Source organism: Exophiala mesophila (assembly GCF_000836275.1).
Source record: "Exophiala mesophila strain CBS 40295 unplaced genomic scaffold supercont1.4, whole genome shotgun sequence".
Lineage (NCBI taxonomy): Eukaryota > Fungi > Ascomycota > Eurotiomycetes > Chaetothyriales > Herpotrichiellaceae > Exophiala > Exophiala mesophila.
The window spans coordinates 3123250-3138732 of NW_015622507.1; the positions used below are offsets into that span (position 1 = coordinate 3123250).

General features: G+C 50.4%; 5 protein-coding genes across 7 annotated transcripts; 3 read left to right on the forward strand and 2 right to left on the reverse strand.

Annotated features, from left to right (window-relative positions):
• Positions 1 to 17: 17 nt before the first annotated feature.
• On the reverse strand, positions 18 to 2790 carry PV10_06232 (uncharacterized protein). The gene is made up of 2 exons (XM_016371001.1): positions 2514 to 2790; positions 18 to 2300 (listed from the first exon to the last, which is right to left on the reverse strand). The coding sequence occupies exons 1-2, from the start codon at positions 2575 to 2577 to the stop codon at positions 322 to 324; spliced, it is 2043 nt and encodes a 680-aa protein (XP_016223294.1). The 5' UTR covers positions 2578 to 2790; the 3' UTR covers positions 18 to 321.
• A 147-nt stretch (positions 2791 to 2937) lies between these two features.
• Positions 2938 to 7952, reverse strand: PV10_06233 (uncharacterized protein). The gene is made up of 4 exons (XM_016371002.1): positions 4737 to 7952; positions 4387 to 4682; positions 4189 to 4313; positions 2938 to 4130 (listed from the first exon to the last, which is right to left on the reverse strand). Exons 1-4 carry the CDS (start codon positions 5206 to 5208, stop codon positions 3158 to 3160), a joined length of 1866 nt encoding a protein of 621 aa, XP_016223295.1. The 5' UTR covers positions 5209 to 7952; the 3' UTR covers positions 2938 to 3157.
• Positions 6704 to 7750, forward strand: PV10_06234 (uncharacterized protein; the record flags this gene model as incomplete). The annotated part of the gene is made up of 1 exon (XM_016371003.1): positions 6704 to 7750. One exon carries the CDS (start codon positions 6704 to 6706, stop codon positions 7748 to 7750), a length of 1047 nt encoding a protein of 348 aa, XP_016223296.1.
• Positions 7953 to 9978: 2026 nt separating the features above from the next.
• PV10_06235 lies at positions 9979 to 12588 on the forward strand. Of its 2 annotated transcripts, XM_016371005.1 has the most exons (6): positions 9979 to 10333; positions 10390 to 10458; positions 10518 to 10755; positions 10805 to 12057; positions 12120 to 12273; positions 12330 to 12588. In XM_016371005.1, exons 1-5 carry the CDS (start codon positions 10297 to 10299, stop codon positions 12131 to 12133), a joined length of 1611 nt encoding a protein of 536 aa, XP_016223298.1. In that variant the 5' UTR covers positions 9979 to 10296; the 3' UTR covers positions 12134 to 12273; positions 12330 to 12588. The 2 variants fall into 2 exon arrangements, with proteins under 2 accessions (XP_016223298.1, XP_016223297.1); XM_016371004.1 differs by having other exon boundaries at positions 10805 to 12273.
• Positions 12589 to 12765: 177 nt separating this feature from the next.
• PV10_06236 lies at positions 12766 to 14519 on the forward strand. 2 transcript variants are annotated; one of them, XM_016371006.1, is made up of 2 exons: positions 12766 to 12923; positions 13007 to 14519. In XM_016371006.1, exon 2 carries the CDS (start codon positions 13190 to 13192, stop codon positions 14108 to 14110), a length of 921 nt encoding a protein of 306 aa, XP_016223299.1. In that variant the 5' UTR covers positions 12766 to 12923; positions 13007 to 13189; the 3' UTR covers positions 14111 to 14519. The 2 variants fall into 2 exon arrangements, with proteins under 2 accessions (XP_016223299.1, XP_016223300.1); XM_016371007.1 differs by having other exon boundaries at positions 13067 to 14519.
• The last annotated feature ends 964 nt before the right edge of the window (positions 14520 to 15483 follow it).

A 15483-nucleotide genomic window follows, 5' to 3' on the forward strand; every position in this document is an offset into this window, starting at 1 on the left:
TGACGTGGACGTCGATTCATTAAGGTGGTCAAGGATGAATCCAAGGTCATCGAGTAATCCTCTATCTCTGTCACTTGGCAATTGATATTCAAATCAAGCCGATATGAACGGATGAAGTGTTCCTTCACGCACAATCTTCCCCCCAACCTTTCCCCTCCAACTCTTTCTCAAGTTCCCTCATGTCACTGGCCAAAGACGATATGATGCCTCGATATGATACCCCGCCACCCGGTGCTGGAAAGTTGGAATATTCTTCTCGCCGATCAGACAAGCTGATTCGACGACATTTGTTCATTACCTGGCTTTAACCCTAGCCTTTGTCTAATAAGCCGCCGCCATATGCTCGGCAATCTCGGTTGGATCTGTTATCCACCGCAGTTTCTTGCCCTGTGCGCTGGCCTCGTTGGCTGCCTTGATACCCTCATCAAATTCCCGCGTCCAAAATGCAATCGAGTCGTCTGTATCTCGCTGCGTCCAATGCTTCTGGATTAATCCTCCAATGTAACTATCAGTCGTACCCGCCTCTTCGTACGATTGTGGCCTCACTTGCTCGAAGAGGTTGATCGCCCATTCGTCAAACTCGTGTTCTCGCTGGTAGTCGGTCTTGCCATCTTCGCCCACTGTGGTGTCGTCCAAATCCTCTCGAGTACTGGGTTTGCCTGGTGTCAATGTCATGTCCGATGTATCCGCATTATGATAAGCCGGACGGAAGTCTCCTGGAGTTCCTATCTGCAGGTTTGACTCGGTAAAATCGCCTTCCGACAATGGTGGTGAAGATGATCGAGATCGCGCCGGTTCGCCGTGTGACAGACGAGATGATCGAACGGGCTTGTACTTCTGTGCGTCCAATCGTGCCTTGTTCAATCGCGTCTCCTGCGAGTCATTGAAAATGTTGCCATCGTCATTGTTCGTGAATGCGCTTACAGCCGAGGAGGGAGAAGCGGGTTGCGGAAGTTCGGCATGAGACATTCTTGGTGTACTAGGAGGCTGCGACGGGACATGATCTTGGTCTTGACCTGACTTCTGTTGATCCTTTTCCAGTTCGGTCAATTCGTCTTCGTCAAAATCATCAAACTCATCTGCATCGGGAACTCGGAAACGACCTGGAGATGGATTGGCCAGGGACGGACGCCAGCTTGAGTCGTTTGGATCAAAAACATTCGAGTCGAGACGAAACTTTGGAGTTACATTATTTCTTGTGTTCTCGATCGTTGTGGGCGACAGGATGCTTGTCACATCATGCTTTGGAATAGACGACAGCGATGAGTCGGTGTTGCTTAGCGGAGTGCCGTCGGAAAATGTGCTTCCGTGATACTGGCCAGCAGGCCCATACTGACCATAGACATGCTTGATCGAGGTATTTGGGTTGATTCGAACTGATTTGGACGATCGTCCAAGAGTGCCCATCTGCCGAAGTGCTGAACGAAGTGGAGTTGAAGGAACGATGATGGCTTTGGTGGGAGTTGACGGACCTTCAGCATCTTTGTCAACGCCGGCAATCTCGTTTTCGACATCGAGGTAGTTATCATCAATACCGAAACCTCCCGTGGAGGGACCAGGGATATGGCCATCGACGGCTGCCAACACTCGTTTATTAGACCCTGCTTCCTTTCTCACAAATTCTGCATCTTCAACCTCTTCGGCAGTGCCAGACTCGACTTGGATGCTACTTGCACTGGGAAGGCTGTTTGCATACCGCCGCCGCTTGAAGGATTGCTCCCACAGAGCAGGCTGAGGCCGTTTATTTTGTAATGGAGATGGTGGAAGAGTGTCGTTGGTGCGGACCAGAGCTTGGGATGTTGTGCCTTTTTCTTCGACTGCAGGTACAGGCCGTGTTCTCTCTTGTGAAGTTGGAGGCGTCTGTGGACTTGAAGGCGATTTCTCCGCCTGAGTTTTGCTAGCCGAACCACCAATAAATCCGCCAAAGAACTTCTTCACGCTACCAAATAGGCCCTGCTCTGTTGGCTTTTCTGGGGTTTGGGGAGGAGGGGTCGGATCTGCTTCTTGCGAAGATCGTGGAGAAGCATTCGGCGGCGTCGGCGCAGGTTCCGGAACTTGTGCTGGACGGGCATCCCTCTTGCGGGCATTGACGTCAATGTTGAACCGCGAATCGAAGGCTTTGGCATAGAGAGGTGATTCGTGGACTGCAGGCTTCTGGAGGAGGTATGACTTCTTCCTCTGGGTAGAGAAGAAAGCCGTAGGTTGGCGTTTCTCTGGTTGCGGAGTTACGGCATTGCGAGGGCGTTTGGAGGATGACTCGGGTTCCTGACTTTCACGACGTCGCTTTCCATTCATGGGTTCTGGGAGACCTGTTAGCATGGGGTCCGTCTGAGTTGCAGCATCTTTGTATTTCAAGAAAAGGGTCCGTTCAATACAATTCGAGGGAGTCTGCACGAAACCAGGCGATGTGGGGGGTAGAGGACGGGTAGAGAATTCTCGGTTTTGGCGGCGCAAATGATTTCGATGGGTCTTTGGGAGAGAAACAAAGGGACTTGACCTGGGCTTTCGCGTACGTTTTGGGACCTTATACTCCGTGAAACCCTCGGGAGGGGCTCCCTGTCCGCGGGTGCGGACCATGGTCTTCTGACCTTCCTGCCAATGTTGATGCTGATCTGAGTCGTGCTCGAGAGGAAGAAAGTCGATCCGGGGGATTCAATGATTCGGGAGACTGAGCGTGAATCTGGGTGTTATTGGATCAGCGTGACAAGTGATGGACTGATAAACAATGACTATAACACCGATGACGCGTTTGCTGTGCTGTAGAGCGGTTGGGATGATGCTGTAACGGACAGGTCGAAGTGAACTTGGAGGCCAGCGGAAATAAAGTGACAACTTCTACTTTGGGACTAGTGTATATCAAATCTTGGCATCATCCCTGAAGCACTGCCCAACATATACAATAGGTGAATAGGCATTGAAGACACTCTTATTGTCTACAATAGATGAGGACTTCAGAGAAAATCGGACATAGAGGAGCCTTGTAACTTCCAAGTTGTGATAGGGATTGTTTTTCTCGTTTCGTAAGCCCATTTGCTATACCTTTCCACTCCCCGTTCTTGATATGCACGCCACCACGAAAGTCCAGCCTCGATTGCAAGAACTCGATCCAACCACCTCAAGCCCCAGGACAAAACCGAGCCCATACTCGCCCATTCACTCATTCAATCATCGGCAGTGAATCCCTTGCGTCTCTGTATATCAGATACTCCACGACATGAATCCGATCATGACCATTGGCTCTGCCATCGAAAGTCAATGTTCTGGGCACCCCTGTCTTGAACAAACCCTGGTCCTTCCAGTTCTTTTGTCGAATGACAGCAGCAATCCAAGCCCGCTTCCAGTCCGCTGCAAGCCGTTCATGCCAGTAACGACCTATTCCGCTTCTGATGACTGACCTAATCACTTCCCAGCTGCCGTTGGCATCAAATGCGTCATCTCCAAACTGGAGAGGATACTGTCCTGTGTTGCGCATTTCGCAAAACAGACTCACAATTATGATGTGTCCCTTCCGCCGCAAGTAGACGTCGAGGTCGTTGGCCAGATAAGTTCCCAGAACCAGAGCCGACCAAGCAAGCACACACTGGTACTGGGGTGCAGCATGAAATCCAGACAGCCTCTTGTTCAGGAAGGTTTGTGCAAGCTCGAAGAATGGTGGATTGTTCAGGAGAACGTCAAGATCGCAATTACTCATTGCTATTTTCTGGCTCGAGGAGGACCCGCTCCCGGAACTTGATGGTTCGGACGTAAGGTATAACCCCCGGACTTGCGCCGCAAAAGCCACCAAGGCGCAGCCGACCTGGGTGTCGATCGGTGTGAGTGTCATGGTGGCAATTGTCTGTCCAACCTGGTTGAATATATGACCGAGTTCAACCAGAGCCTTTTGTCTCTCGCGTGACGGTGGCGGCGACAGCTCGAGGACTTCATGCAGGGATACCAGGTGAGAGATCGTCGCCGAATGCAACTCTACCTTTGCGAGACTCGGAGCCAGTTTGGTGATGTCTATCCGCGAAATTCTTTCTTTCCACAAGGGGCTTGCATTCCTGGAAGGACCCGGTGGCGAGGTAGATCCGGTAGTAGAGTTTGCCTGGAGCAGATCATGTCCGCCTCTGTAGGCATGGATCGCCGTCCAGCTATCACAACTGATCAGCCATTGTCACCGTGCAACGTCGTGACAAGCATCCGACTTACCTCCTCAGTCGGTTTTCGTTGATGCGAGAGATGTCGGTCCCAGGGTTGGTCAACATATATTGTTCCACGAGCTTTTGGTAAGCCTCAAAGTGGAAATTGAATGCATCGCGTTCATTCGTCATATACTGTCTCTGAAATTAGTCCAAGTACCCCACATTGCCACGCCGCAAAGTATGGATCAAGGGGCATGGCACCAACCGCAATAGCAATCATCCTGCCCACTGTAAAGATGACCTCGGACTCTACCAAGGTTGCTTCGTCTCGAATACGCTTTTGTAGTCTTGCAAGTGCCAAGCCTCGATGGTAGAGCATGAATGGGTCGTCTGCTGCTGGCTTGCCCTCGCTTAGAAGGAAGGCTATGCGGCTGACAGCGATGGTGGCGTCGAAAAGCATCTCATCTTGCATGGCCATAGGCCAGCAAAGGTCGAGCTGCGTGTTGAACCCTATGCAGGCATCAAAGAACCCCAGATGATGTGGGATCCAGACGTGAATATCTGATGATTTGTCAGCTGTTGAATATGAGACTCGCCACTCATCATTTGACATACGATAGTCCACCATGAGCCTCACGGCATCGCTGTCTGACCTCTGAAAGGTAATGGGGAAATTGGGTTGGGGGCTGATGCTGACACCGCTGGATGGAATGACCTGTTTCACAGATTCCGATCCAGGAGAAGGCTTTCTCTCCTGCGAACCAGCTCTGGAAGAAGCCGGGGATGACAAGGAAGGCGTCAGAAGATTCTTGTTATTGGACCAGCCGACGAGACTGCGGGCGTAGCCAGCATTCTGGTGTGCGGCAGCCTCTTGTCTGCGTCGCTTGCCTGCACTTTGGAACCGTCGCGCCTGGCTTGACACGATCTTCGATCCTCCCCTTGGAAACGAAGCAGGATTTTGCTCGACAAAGATGTGGCATGGGCTATTGCTCCGTGATTGCTGTTCCTTCTTTCTTCTTTCCATATGTGCTGACGTGGATCTGCGACATGCTGCTGACCGCCGAGCTCGACAATATATAGGTGCCATCTATGTGTTTTATGAGTGTGAGCCACCGTGACGCAAGAAGCCGCCGGCATGTCTCTCAATCCTTAGCAGCTCCACGGCATTTCAGCAATAGCAGGGTGAGAGAAAGCAAGCTTGGGGGCGAGACTTTGTCATATCGCGAGATCTGTGACTGCTGGCAGCCCCAATATAGCACTAAGGAGTCGTCATTGCATCTCGGCGTCTGCGGCATCTTCCAGCGGATTCTTTTCAGTCCAACCTGAGTTCGTCTTCTTGGCCATCATGTCTTGATGGGAAATCAAGTATTGGTAACAGACAAGGTTGAATGATGTCTGAAATCAGGTCGGGCAACCCACGCGCTATTGCCCTGGCTCCCGATAAGGCTGCAGGCGTGCCCTGGGGTGCATCACCTTTCCTCATGAGTGAGGTTTCCAAGGCGGATTTAGTGATTCAAGGCAATTCTGTAATGCGGCGACTGATCTGAGCCCAAAGTGGACCGGAATATTGAACAGTCTTAATTGATCCTATTGGTCAAGGCAAGCGAATGGATGCGGGCGTCTTTCCTCGATCGCTTATACATGGAATGAGCTGTGGCAAGTCATGCTCTCGTCGATCGGGGACGCGGGATGATTGGTTCGGTTAAGTCCTGCTGAGATTTTTCATCTATTCAGCTTGGTTTTAGTCATCCTCTCAGATCATCTCCACCTTCGCTTCGGCCGTTGGAACGTCCTGAAGAAGAAGGTTCAACATAGCGCAATTCAGGGGACTTCGGGGCCATAAGGCTGGAATTCATATGTCGGAATTGCCAAAAAGTGTTATACCATGTCCAACGGTAAGAAGCCCTGGGCTAGCCAGTCCAATCGGCACTCACAGACGACCGTATCCGGTAGTGAGTTGCATTGAGTACAATACCACATAGTGTTAACCCCCAATTGAAAAGTGAATTTCCCTTCTATGTCCATGTTATTCTATGAGGGGATGTTCATTTCCAACCAATCAGGCTGTTGCCAAGATACCCCTAATCGGGTTAGTGAACGGCTTGCATTAGTGGTGGTACCGGTTTCAGCTTCAAGGATGTTTTGGAGCCGAAAAACCTGGTCATGCCACAAGGAAAAGTCTCAAGATGGACAGGGGTGAAATGGTAGATCGTGACGTTGTGATCATGGGTTTCGGCGGCGCCATCTACAGATAGGCACTTGTGATAGGTGACACGGTGACATCAATCTTTTTGGAACCAGTTCGAATATGCTTGATTCGCCCAGTGCAGGGTTCCCCGTGCTCGGATAGGCACAGACAGCCTTTTGTTTGTTCAATTGATCGGGATTTTGAAAATCTTGTCTCGGTTATGCATGTTCAACCGAGTCTTAGTCATGATAGACCCGACTCAGGGCCCGAAACCCCCCATCGGGCTGGAACAGAACACTCTCCCCAGCTGGTGGGAATATAGTAAGCGATTAGGTACGTGCCACGGCCGCCGTGAGTTCCCACGTGGTCAACAGACTCCTTTGATACCGACTTCATGCCTTCGCCATCTGATTTTGCCGTGCCACCCGGGTCTCTTGTGGTAGTTACTGGGGCGAACGGTTTCATCGCCAGCCATGTCGTGGATCAATTACTTCAGCTCGGCTACCGAGTGCGAGGCACTGTTCGATCGCTGAAGAGAGGCGGATGGACGGTCAACTACTTTGGGAACAAGTATGGCGCAGGAAAGTATGAAGTGGTCGAAGTGGCGGAAATGGGAAATCCCGGAGCATTCGACGAGGTGGTCAGAGGAGCATCAGGGTACATCCAAATGGCGACACCGGTCATGGAATCGTACGACCCAAATGTTGCCGTGCCCAATGTGGTGAACGGAGTCCTTAACGGGTTGAAGGCCGCAGCGAATGAGCCTTCGATCAAGCGGTTTGTGCTAACATCATCCTCGACGGCTGCAACGAGCCCCATCCCGAACAAAAAGTTCTCGGTCGACGAAAAGACGTGGAATGACGACGTGGTGAAAGAGGCTTGGAAACCTCCGTATGAAGGAGTGCAGAAGAAGTTGGACGTGTACACCGCCACCAAGACTGAGAGTGAAAAGGCAGCATGGAAGTTCATGGCCGAGAACAAACCAGGCTTTGTCCTCAATGCCGTGTTGCCTAACGCCAATATTGGCAAAGTACTTTCACCTGAGAATCAGGGTGCTCCCAGCACAGTCGGATGGGTCAAAGCCCTATGGGATGGTTGGGAAGGTAACGAAGACCTGAGAGAGAATCCTCCTCAGTACTATGTGAATGTGCAAGACAACGCAAAGGTCCATGTCGGGGCACTACTCTGTAAGGATGTCAGCAATGAGCGTCTATTCACCTGGGCGCATCCGTATAACTGGAACGACATGCTGGCGATTCTGAGAAAGCACTATCCGCAGAAGAAGTTCATCGACGATGATCCAAATATTGGAAGGGATTTGAGCCAGGTCAGCAACCAGCGCGCCGAGGAGATATTAAAACGCTTCAGCGGCAGCGGCTGGACGAGTCTTGAAGAGTCGATCGTCGATGCGGCATCTTCATGGGCAGAGTCGCCCAAATGACACTTGATCGTGCTCTTCTGGTCAAATTGACATGGGATATGCAAGATGGATTCCATTCATGAAGGGTCAGTGCGAATGGTTGGAGAGCAGACGCTGGTGCTCATCTAGTCACGTGATGATTCGTCACGTGTGAGATGAAGATCTGGTCAGCAGCACTAGCCCTCGACTTGAGGTTTCGACACGCAAGCGGCTACCCTCATTGTCATCTCTGGCCAAGTGGTATCTGGAGTAACAAAAAGCGCGCCATTGGAAGATGACCCTAACTAAGTAATTGTCGTGTGATGACGTGTCGATAAAGAGGAATTTCTTAAAAAAGCAGTGCATGAAATCTCACGTGATAAGAGTCTTGTCCTCTCCACCCTTATCATTGGCCGGCACGTGGGACAATTCTGATTGGTGAAATTCATGGAGTTCTTCCGACTTACTCCGAAGGCTGCATCTGTTCCTCTCTTGTCTTCTCATTACTTAACTGAAAATATTGTATAGCCGTCTCTGGGCAGTCGTAGACACTCCGTCATCACAGACAGAGATTGGAATCCGTCAAGTAAAAGACTCAAAAGTGCCTCCCACGAGGCGCAACATCAAGCTCAATAATACTAAGTAACAGGTTTCCAAGTAGCTGAGCGGCACAAGTGATTCAATATATTACTTATTCTCACTGTGGGCGCTGTTCTTTTGTTATCTGTCAGGTTACGACCACAAAATCCCGAGTCTCAGCAATCATGCGCTATCAGACCTTACGCTTCACAATGTTTTACAAAGGACCCAGCGAGACAAATGACCGTCGTGGACATTCACACACTGGGACAGGGTCAGAGGCTGGTTCATCTTCATCAGGATCAAGTCTTCGATCATTGACGTCAAGCACCTCGTTATTATCTCAACACTCGACGACTTCTCTAGCAGGTCAACAAACTGTTGCGAACACATCCAAACAGCGAACTACCTCAGATAGTGTACGTTGACCCAGGAAGCGAATAGAGAGAAATTCTACGATAAAACATGAAGCCACCCACAATCATCAAATCTGGGGAATATTCCAGAAATCAAGCCTAACGGCACCAACAAACTCGAGTCGCGTTTTCAGCTCAAAAGCATGTGAGGACATATTGATTGATGTTGATTGATGCTGATGACGCGGGGATTCGTTGAAGCTGCAGCCACGAGGATAATCACACATGGGATTGGGCGCTCCTTCTAAAGGAGTGACATGTCCACACATGAAACATGATGATCCAACTGGTGATGTGCCAAGTCGATCCAATGGTGATTGACCGGTAGAATGAACTGCATCCGTGCAAAGGGGAATGAGGACACTGGGGATATTTTCACATGCTTCACAGACAGCTGTTGTCTTTTTGGGGCCACTGGGGCTAGCAAGTGTCAATACGGTCAGATGACTGACCCTGACCTCGAGCCGACCGCCTCCCCACAAAGTCTGGGGCAGGGTGGACGAACACAATTTGAAGGATTTTTACAGGTATATATGTATGTGTCTAGGAATGACATGTGCGATTCAGCAAGCAGGTGGCGTGTGGCATTTCGGGAACGATAGATTTGGTAACTCAGACCTTTATTAGGTACACTGTAGGATATATGTGGGGTGGCCCTCACTTTGTTTCATGCCCTCAGTTGAAAAGAAGAAAGGTGCCTAATGAGAGGGTATTATTGTATCCCCGTGGAGAGAAATGCGCCGAGTTGTAGGCCCGAAATGCGGCAGAAGTGGAGGCCCCGCGGCACCTCCAACCAAGTTTCCTCAGCCCAACTTTTTACTACTTGTTACTGCTGAGGTCGCCATTCTCTCAGCAATCCTCCGCGGGCGTTCACACCGATTTTTCAAGGACGGGAGCAGAGGACAACAGACAAAGAGCAACGAGACATATGTGATAGTAAAATTTTTAATGCTAGCCAAGTACGGTATCTACATTCTACATTTGCGGCAATCAAACTCCGGGTGTGAAGGGCGTCTAGCACTTGGGACCGATGGGGCCTGGAACACCGGTGAGACCAAGCCTAATGTTATTCCTCCATAGGCGTTGGTGGCACTGAGGCGGAGGACCGTCCGCGGTATGTACTCCGTTCTCCGGCCTCCAGACTCCAGACTGCGGCGGGGAGGCTCCAGGGCTGCTCCAGGGTTGCTCAGCCTACCAAGAGACACGCAACTCACAATACTAAGTTACTTGTGGTAACTCATGACGCTCATACCGACAGGCGCCTCGGCCCCTCGTTGTTTGGCAATGCTCTGGCCAATCCTTTTCATTGCAACCTGCATTACTCTTGTAACGCCGCGGGTGCCGAGGTTCAGTCCATCTGTTCTACTTGATTTGTGGGAGGGAGTGTGGCTGCCATCTGCCATCTGCTGATCATCCATTATTGATTGCTATCCCCGTATTTGCTTGCTCCTTCTCTCCTTCGAAAACACACCTTCCAGACGCTGCACAGGTCTTCCTTCCTCTCTCGATTCACGCCCAGGAACACTCCTTGCATCTCACGAGACTCGAATTTCATCAACTCGTCCACACTTCTCCTCTCTCTGCGCAGCCAAAATGACCCCTCCCCGTGTCATTGTTGTTGGTGGTGGCCGTAAGTCTCGAAAACGCCATCAATTCTTGGTCGCTCTCCCTATTAATTCATCCTAGTGTCTGGTCTCAGCGCCGCCCATACCGTCTATCTCAACGGCGGTAATGTCATTGTCTTGGATAAGAACAGTAAGCCCTTTCATATCGCCATCCTGTGAACTCCGTCCACCACCGCTAACACATGCTAGACTTCTTTGGTGGAAACTCGACCAAGGCCACCTCCGGAATCAACGGAGCTCTCACTCGAACACAAGTCGACCATGGCATTGGCGATTCGGTCAAGCAGTTCTACGAGGATACCCTCAAGTCCGCCCGCGACAAGGCCAGACCAGATCTGATCAAGGTCTTGACATACCAATCAGCCTCCGCTGTCGAATGGCTGCAAGACGTCTTCAACCTCGACCTGACTCTTGTTTCTCGTCTTGGGTATGTCTTCCCATAATCAGCCATGACGGAATACACTGACCTTTTCTAGTGGACATTCCTTCCCCCGAACTCACAGAGGCCACGATGCCAAATTCCCCGGCATGGCCATCACATATGCCCTCATGCAACGACTAGAAGAGCTGACTGAGGCCGAGCCCGAGCGGGTTGAGGTCATCAAAAAGGCAAAGGTCACCAAATTGAACAAAGAGGGCAACCTCATCACCGGTGTCACCTATGAATTTGATGGTCAAGAACACACAGTCGACGGCGTTGTCATTCTTGCCACTGGTGGTTATGCTGCTGATTTCACTGAGACTTCCCTGCTCAAGAAACACAGACCAGACACATTCGACCTCTCCTCCACAAACGGAACCCACGCCACCGGTGACGGCCACAAGATGCTCATGGCCATTGGCGCCAATGATATCGACATGGACAAGGTTCAAGTCCATCCCACAGGTCTGGTCGACCCCAAGGACCCTGGCTCCAAGTGGAAATTCTTGGCCGCCGAGGCTCTCCGTGGTGAAGGTGGTATCCTGATCAACAACGAGGGCAAGCGGTTCTGCGATGACTTGGGCCATCGTGATTACGTTTCCGGCAAGATGTGGGAGGAGAAGGAGAAGGGCAAATGGCCCATTCGCCTTGTCCTCAACTCCAAAGCCTCCAACATTCTTGATTTCCACACCCGCCACTACTCTGGCCGAGGCTTGATGAAGAAGATGAGCGGTGACGAGCTCGCCAAGGAAATTGGTATCAGCAGAAGTGCCCTCGAGGCATCCTTCTCCGACTACAACGCCATTGCCAAGGGTGACAAGAAGGATGAGTGGAACAAGAAATACTTCCACAACCTGCCCTTCAATGTCGACGATACTTTCCACGTTGCTGTCATGGAACCAGTGCTCCATTTCACCATGGGCGGCATGGAGATCAACGACAAGGCTCAAGTTCTCAACAAGGAGCAAAAGCCGTTCGATGCCCTCTTTGCCTGCGGTGAGCTTGCAGGTGGTGTTCACGGTGCAAATAGATTGGGTGGTTCATCACTCCTCGGATGTGTCGTCTATGGACGTGTCGCTGGTGCATCTGCCTCGCAATACCTGTTCCAGAAACTGACCGCTGGCGGTGTTACCACTGCTTCGCAGCGTGCCGGTCAAATCTCCCTTCACATCGATCCCAACACACCTGGCAAGATCTCTGTCGAATGGGGAAGCGGTGGCTCTGGCGGCGCTAGCGCATCGGTTGGTACTGCAGCGACCAGCCAGCAGGCTCAAAAGACGGCGGCACCAGTCATGGATGGCAACAAAGGTGAGGACCCAGCCAAGAAAAAGGAGGCCAACGACATCAGCTCATTCAAGGTCCCCGATAAGGAGTTCTCTCTTGAGGAAGTAGCCAAGCACAACAAGAAGGATGATCTGTGGATTGCTGTCAAGGGTATTGTTATGGATGTGACAAACTGGCTTGATGAGCACCCGGGTGGTCCCCAGGCACTTTTCAGCCACATGGGCAGAGATGCGTCGGAAGGTGAGTGTAGTCCCGTTCTTGTCTTTGCGAAGGAGCCAGACTAACCAGCAACACAGAATTCGAGATGCTCCACGACGATGAAGTTATTCCCAAGTACGCAGCCGATATTGTGATTGGCCGAGTTCAGGGCCAGGAGGTGCGGTTAGAGTACTAGGAGGAAAAAACCATTGTCTCAATCTTATCTGCCCTATTGTATGTGAAGCCTCTGGGAGTAAAATGCTATTTTTTTCAACCATCTCCATGAGCCTTGTAATTTACGTTGGTCAAATGAAACTCGTGGAGTCTATATTGAAACCATGCATGCGATCTGAGTCGGCTTTGTTATATTTGTGCCTGGTCGCAGTCGCACTTGCATCAAACGAGCTCCTTCCTAAGTTGCGGACTCGAACGTAGAGATATTGCACTAGTCCTAATTGGGACTAGTGCATCGTCTGCCTCATTTGGGGCTTCCTCACGCTTGTCACTACTTGGCCGGTTTATCCAGCCAGAGACGTCGAAGAAGAGCCAGTGTCACTCACTCGACTGCCTCAGATGCGCCCATCCTTTTCTACGACCATTTTGTACTATTAGTCCTCCTTCTTATTCCCTGTCTTCCTGCTCGGCCCTTTCTCTACCCACCCAAACTTGCTTACTGCCCAAGACTTGCGATCGTAAGTAGAAATTCCTCCTCTTCCCAGATCCCCACTCCCTCGTGATCTCGCCCGACGCAGACCCTTCTAATGGACAGAAAAAGTGTCGCAGGCGAATTTCGACATTGTCTTGAAGACATATTCCATCGACTGATCAATCGCAGGCAGAGTGCGCGAGCCCACTTTTCCAACTGGTCATCACAGGTGCCACCACATTTCACAGCCTAGCCAAAGGTCTCACACCCCACGTCGCCCCTTGACACCGCTACGACTTGAGCCGCATAGCCATGGATCGCCGGGAGATTCAGTCCAAAGGAGCAGCACTACAGAAAGCCATACAAGCGAAAGAACCCGTCGATAGCCTGTTGACGATTCTGAGAGATCTTAAAGCCAACGTCAAGCCGACGGAAGAATTGCTTCGAGCGACCCAGATTGGAAAGATCGTGAACAAGGTCAAAGGCTACCCAGGGCTGGATCCTCAAGTCACACAGCTCGCTTCAGAGATTATCAGTCGATGGAGACACATCGTCAACGAACAGAAATTGACTAGCGGGAGCTCGACGCCTAACGGTGCAAGATCGAACGGTACTAGCTCGCCAGCACCGAAAGCTGCAACCCCTCAACCCAAAGCAGTCAGCCCAACAGGTGTGGCGCCTGACAAGAGAAGTTGGAAAGTGGACAAGGTGCCTCGCGATGACTTGACCAACGACACGGCGCGCAACAATTGCATCGGATTGATCTACGATGGCCTCTGCATCGGGTCTGAACTTCCCATGAAACAAATCCTCGCGCTTGCCAAAGAGATCGAAAGTGCAGCGCTTCAGTTACCTGCCGCGAAGGGCTCCTCCAATTCGCCAATCTACAAGGACAAGATCCGATCGCTCTATCAAAACCTAAAGAACAAATCGAATCCTGGGCTCCGAAAACGCATTTTGGTCGGAGAAGTCACTCCAGTCCGATTTGTCAGTATGTCGCATGAAGAGATGAAGTCGAAACAGCAGCGAGAGGAGGACCAAAAGATTGCCAAGGAGAACATGAACAACGCGATGGTGGCACAGGAAGAGAAGAGTGTCAGCACAAGTTTGGAGTGCGGAAAGTGTCATCAGAAAAAGGTCAGCTATTCGCAGGCGCAGACACGAAGTGCTGATGAACCGATGACGACGTTTTGTGAGTGTCTGAACTGCGGGAATCGGTGGAAGTTTTCCTAGCGTCAACAAGGGCAGGTCAATCGGCAGGTCAATCGGCAGGTCAAACGACATGATCATGTGCCAGGTCTTTCTTTTCAGTCTAGTGAGGCACTCTGCGGCGATATTCTTTATCGTTACGAGATATTCGAGCTGTAGGGGAAAGGAAATGATCAAGCAGACGAGGGCAAAACATTGGCAGGCCGTCTGCGGATCCAGGTCAGAGGGTTGGTTGGACCGAGCAGAAAAACCAAAATGTGTTGAAAATGACATATCTCATAGACCATGATTTATTTAGTCACCAAGTATGAGGAATGAGATCCCAGATGAGAGACAGGTGTATGGATGAAGATGAATACGAAAATAAACGATGAGCAATGGGAGATGGGAGATGGGGATGATAGGCGGGTTCTCCGTAGATCATCGACGACTGGCATCCCTCTCATCTGGAATATTGAGAATATTAACTCAAATAATTGTACCTATCTCCGACCGGTCTGGACTGGACTGGATGCCGCGGATTTGGATGCCGCAGATGAAACACCTTATCCACACTACCTAGTACCAAGGACCTTACCTAAGGACCACACGGGCTACTACGAGGCGACGTGAAGCGAAGCGAAGCCACCCGAAGACAAACCGACAGAACGGATATCAAGGAAAAAGGACATTTGTGTTTTTGGTTAGGTACCCCATGATCTGGTTCAACGGTTCGGTTCAGTTGGGTCCCTTGTCATCAGTTCCACTGAGGAGGAAAATGAAACATGATTCCCTGTGGTTTCATATTTGTTTGATGAAATGCCTCGCAACAACAAGGTACGTACAAGGTCACATTCAGATTCCAACCTATGTAACCTGCAACAATGAAATCACTCATTCAATAATAGTGAATGAAGGAATGAATGAAGCAAGGAAGCAAAAATGAAAATTAATTCCTCAGGTGGGAAACCCGGAAGTACCCATGAATGTGGATTAGGAGAGTCCATTCAGTTTAGGAGTCATAATGTAGGTATCAATCGATGTCAAGCAAGATAATAAAAAATAGAAAAATATTCGTGAACTCTGATCTTGCCACGGACCGAGGTTGTGATGAGAGTACCTACCTACCTATTGAGTACGTCCTTGGTATGGAGATAAACGGATGAATTTGGAGTTTCTGGGATGGGGAATTACGACATACGAAAATGAAAGGCGTCACTAGTAGGTACCTAGGTAGGTACTTAGGTAAGGTAGGTAAGGTAGGTAGGTACCTAGGTACCTACTAGCTAATCCATGGAATGGCATGCTACGGGACGATCGTGAAGAGCATCTTGGATTTTGGACCTTATGGACTTTTTGTCTCATGATTAGAATCTGGAAAGGCACATATCTCACAGACCTACCTACTCTTAGAATTC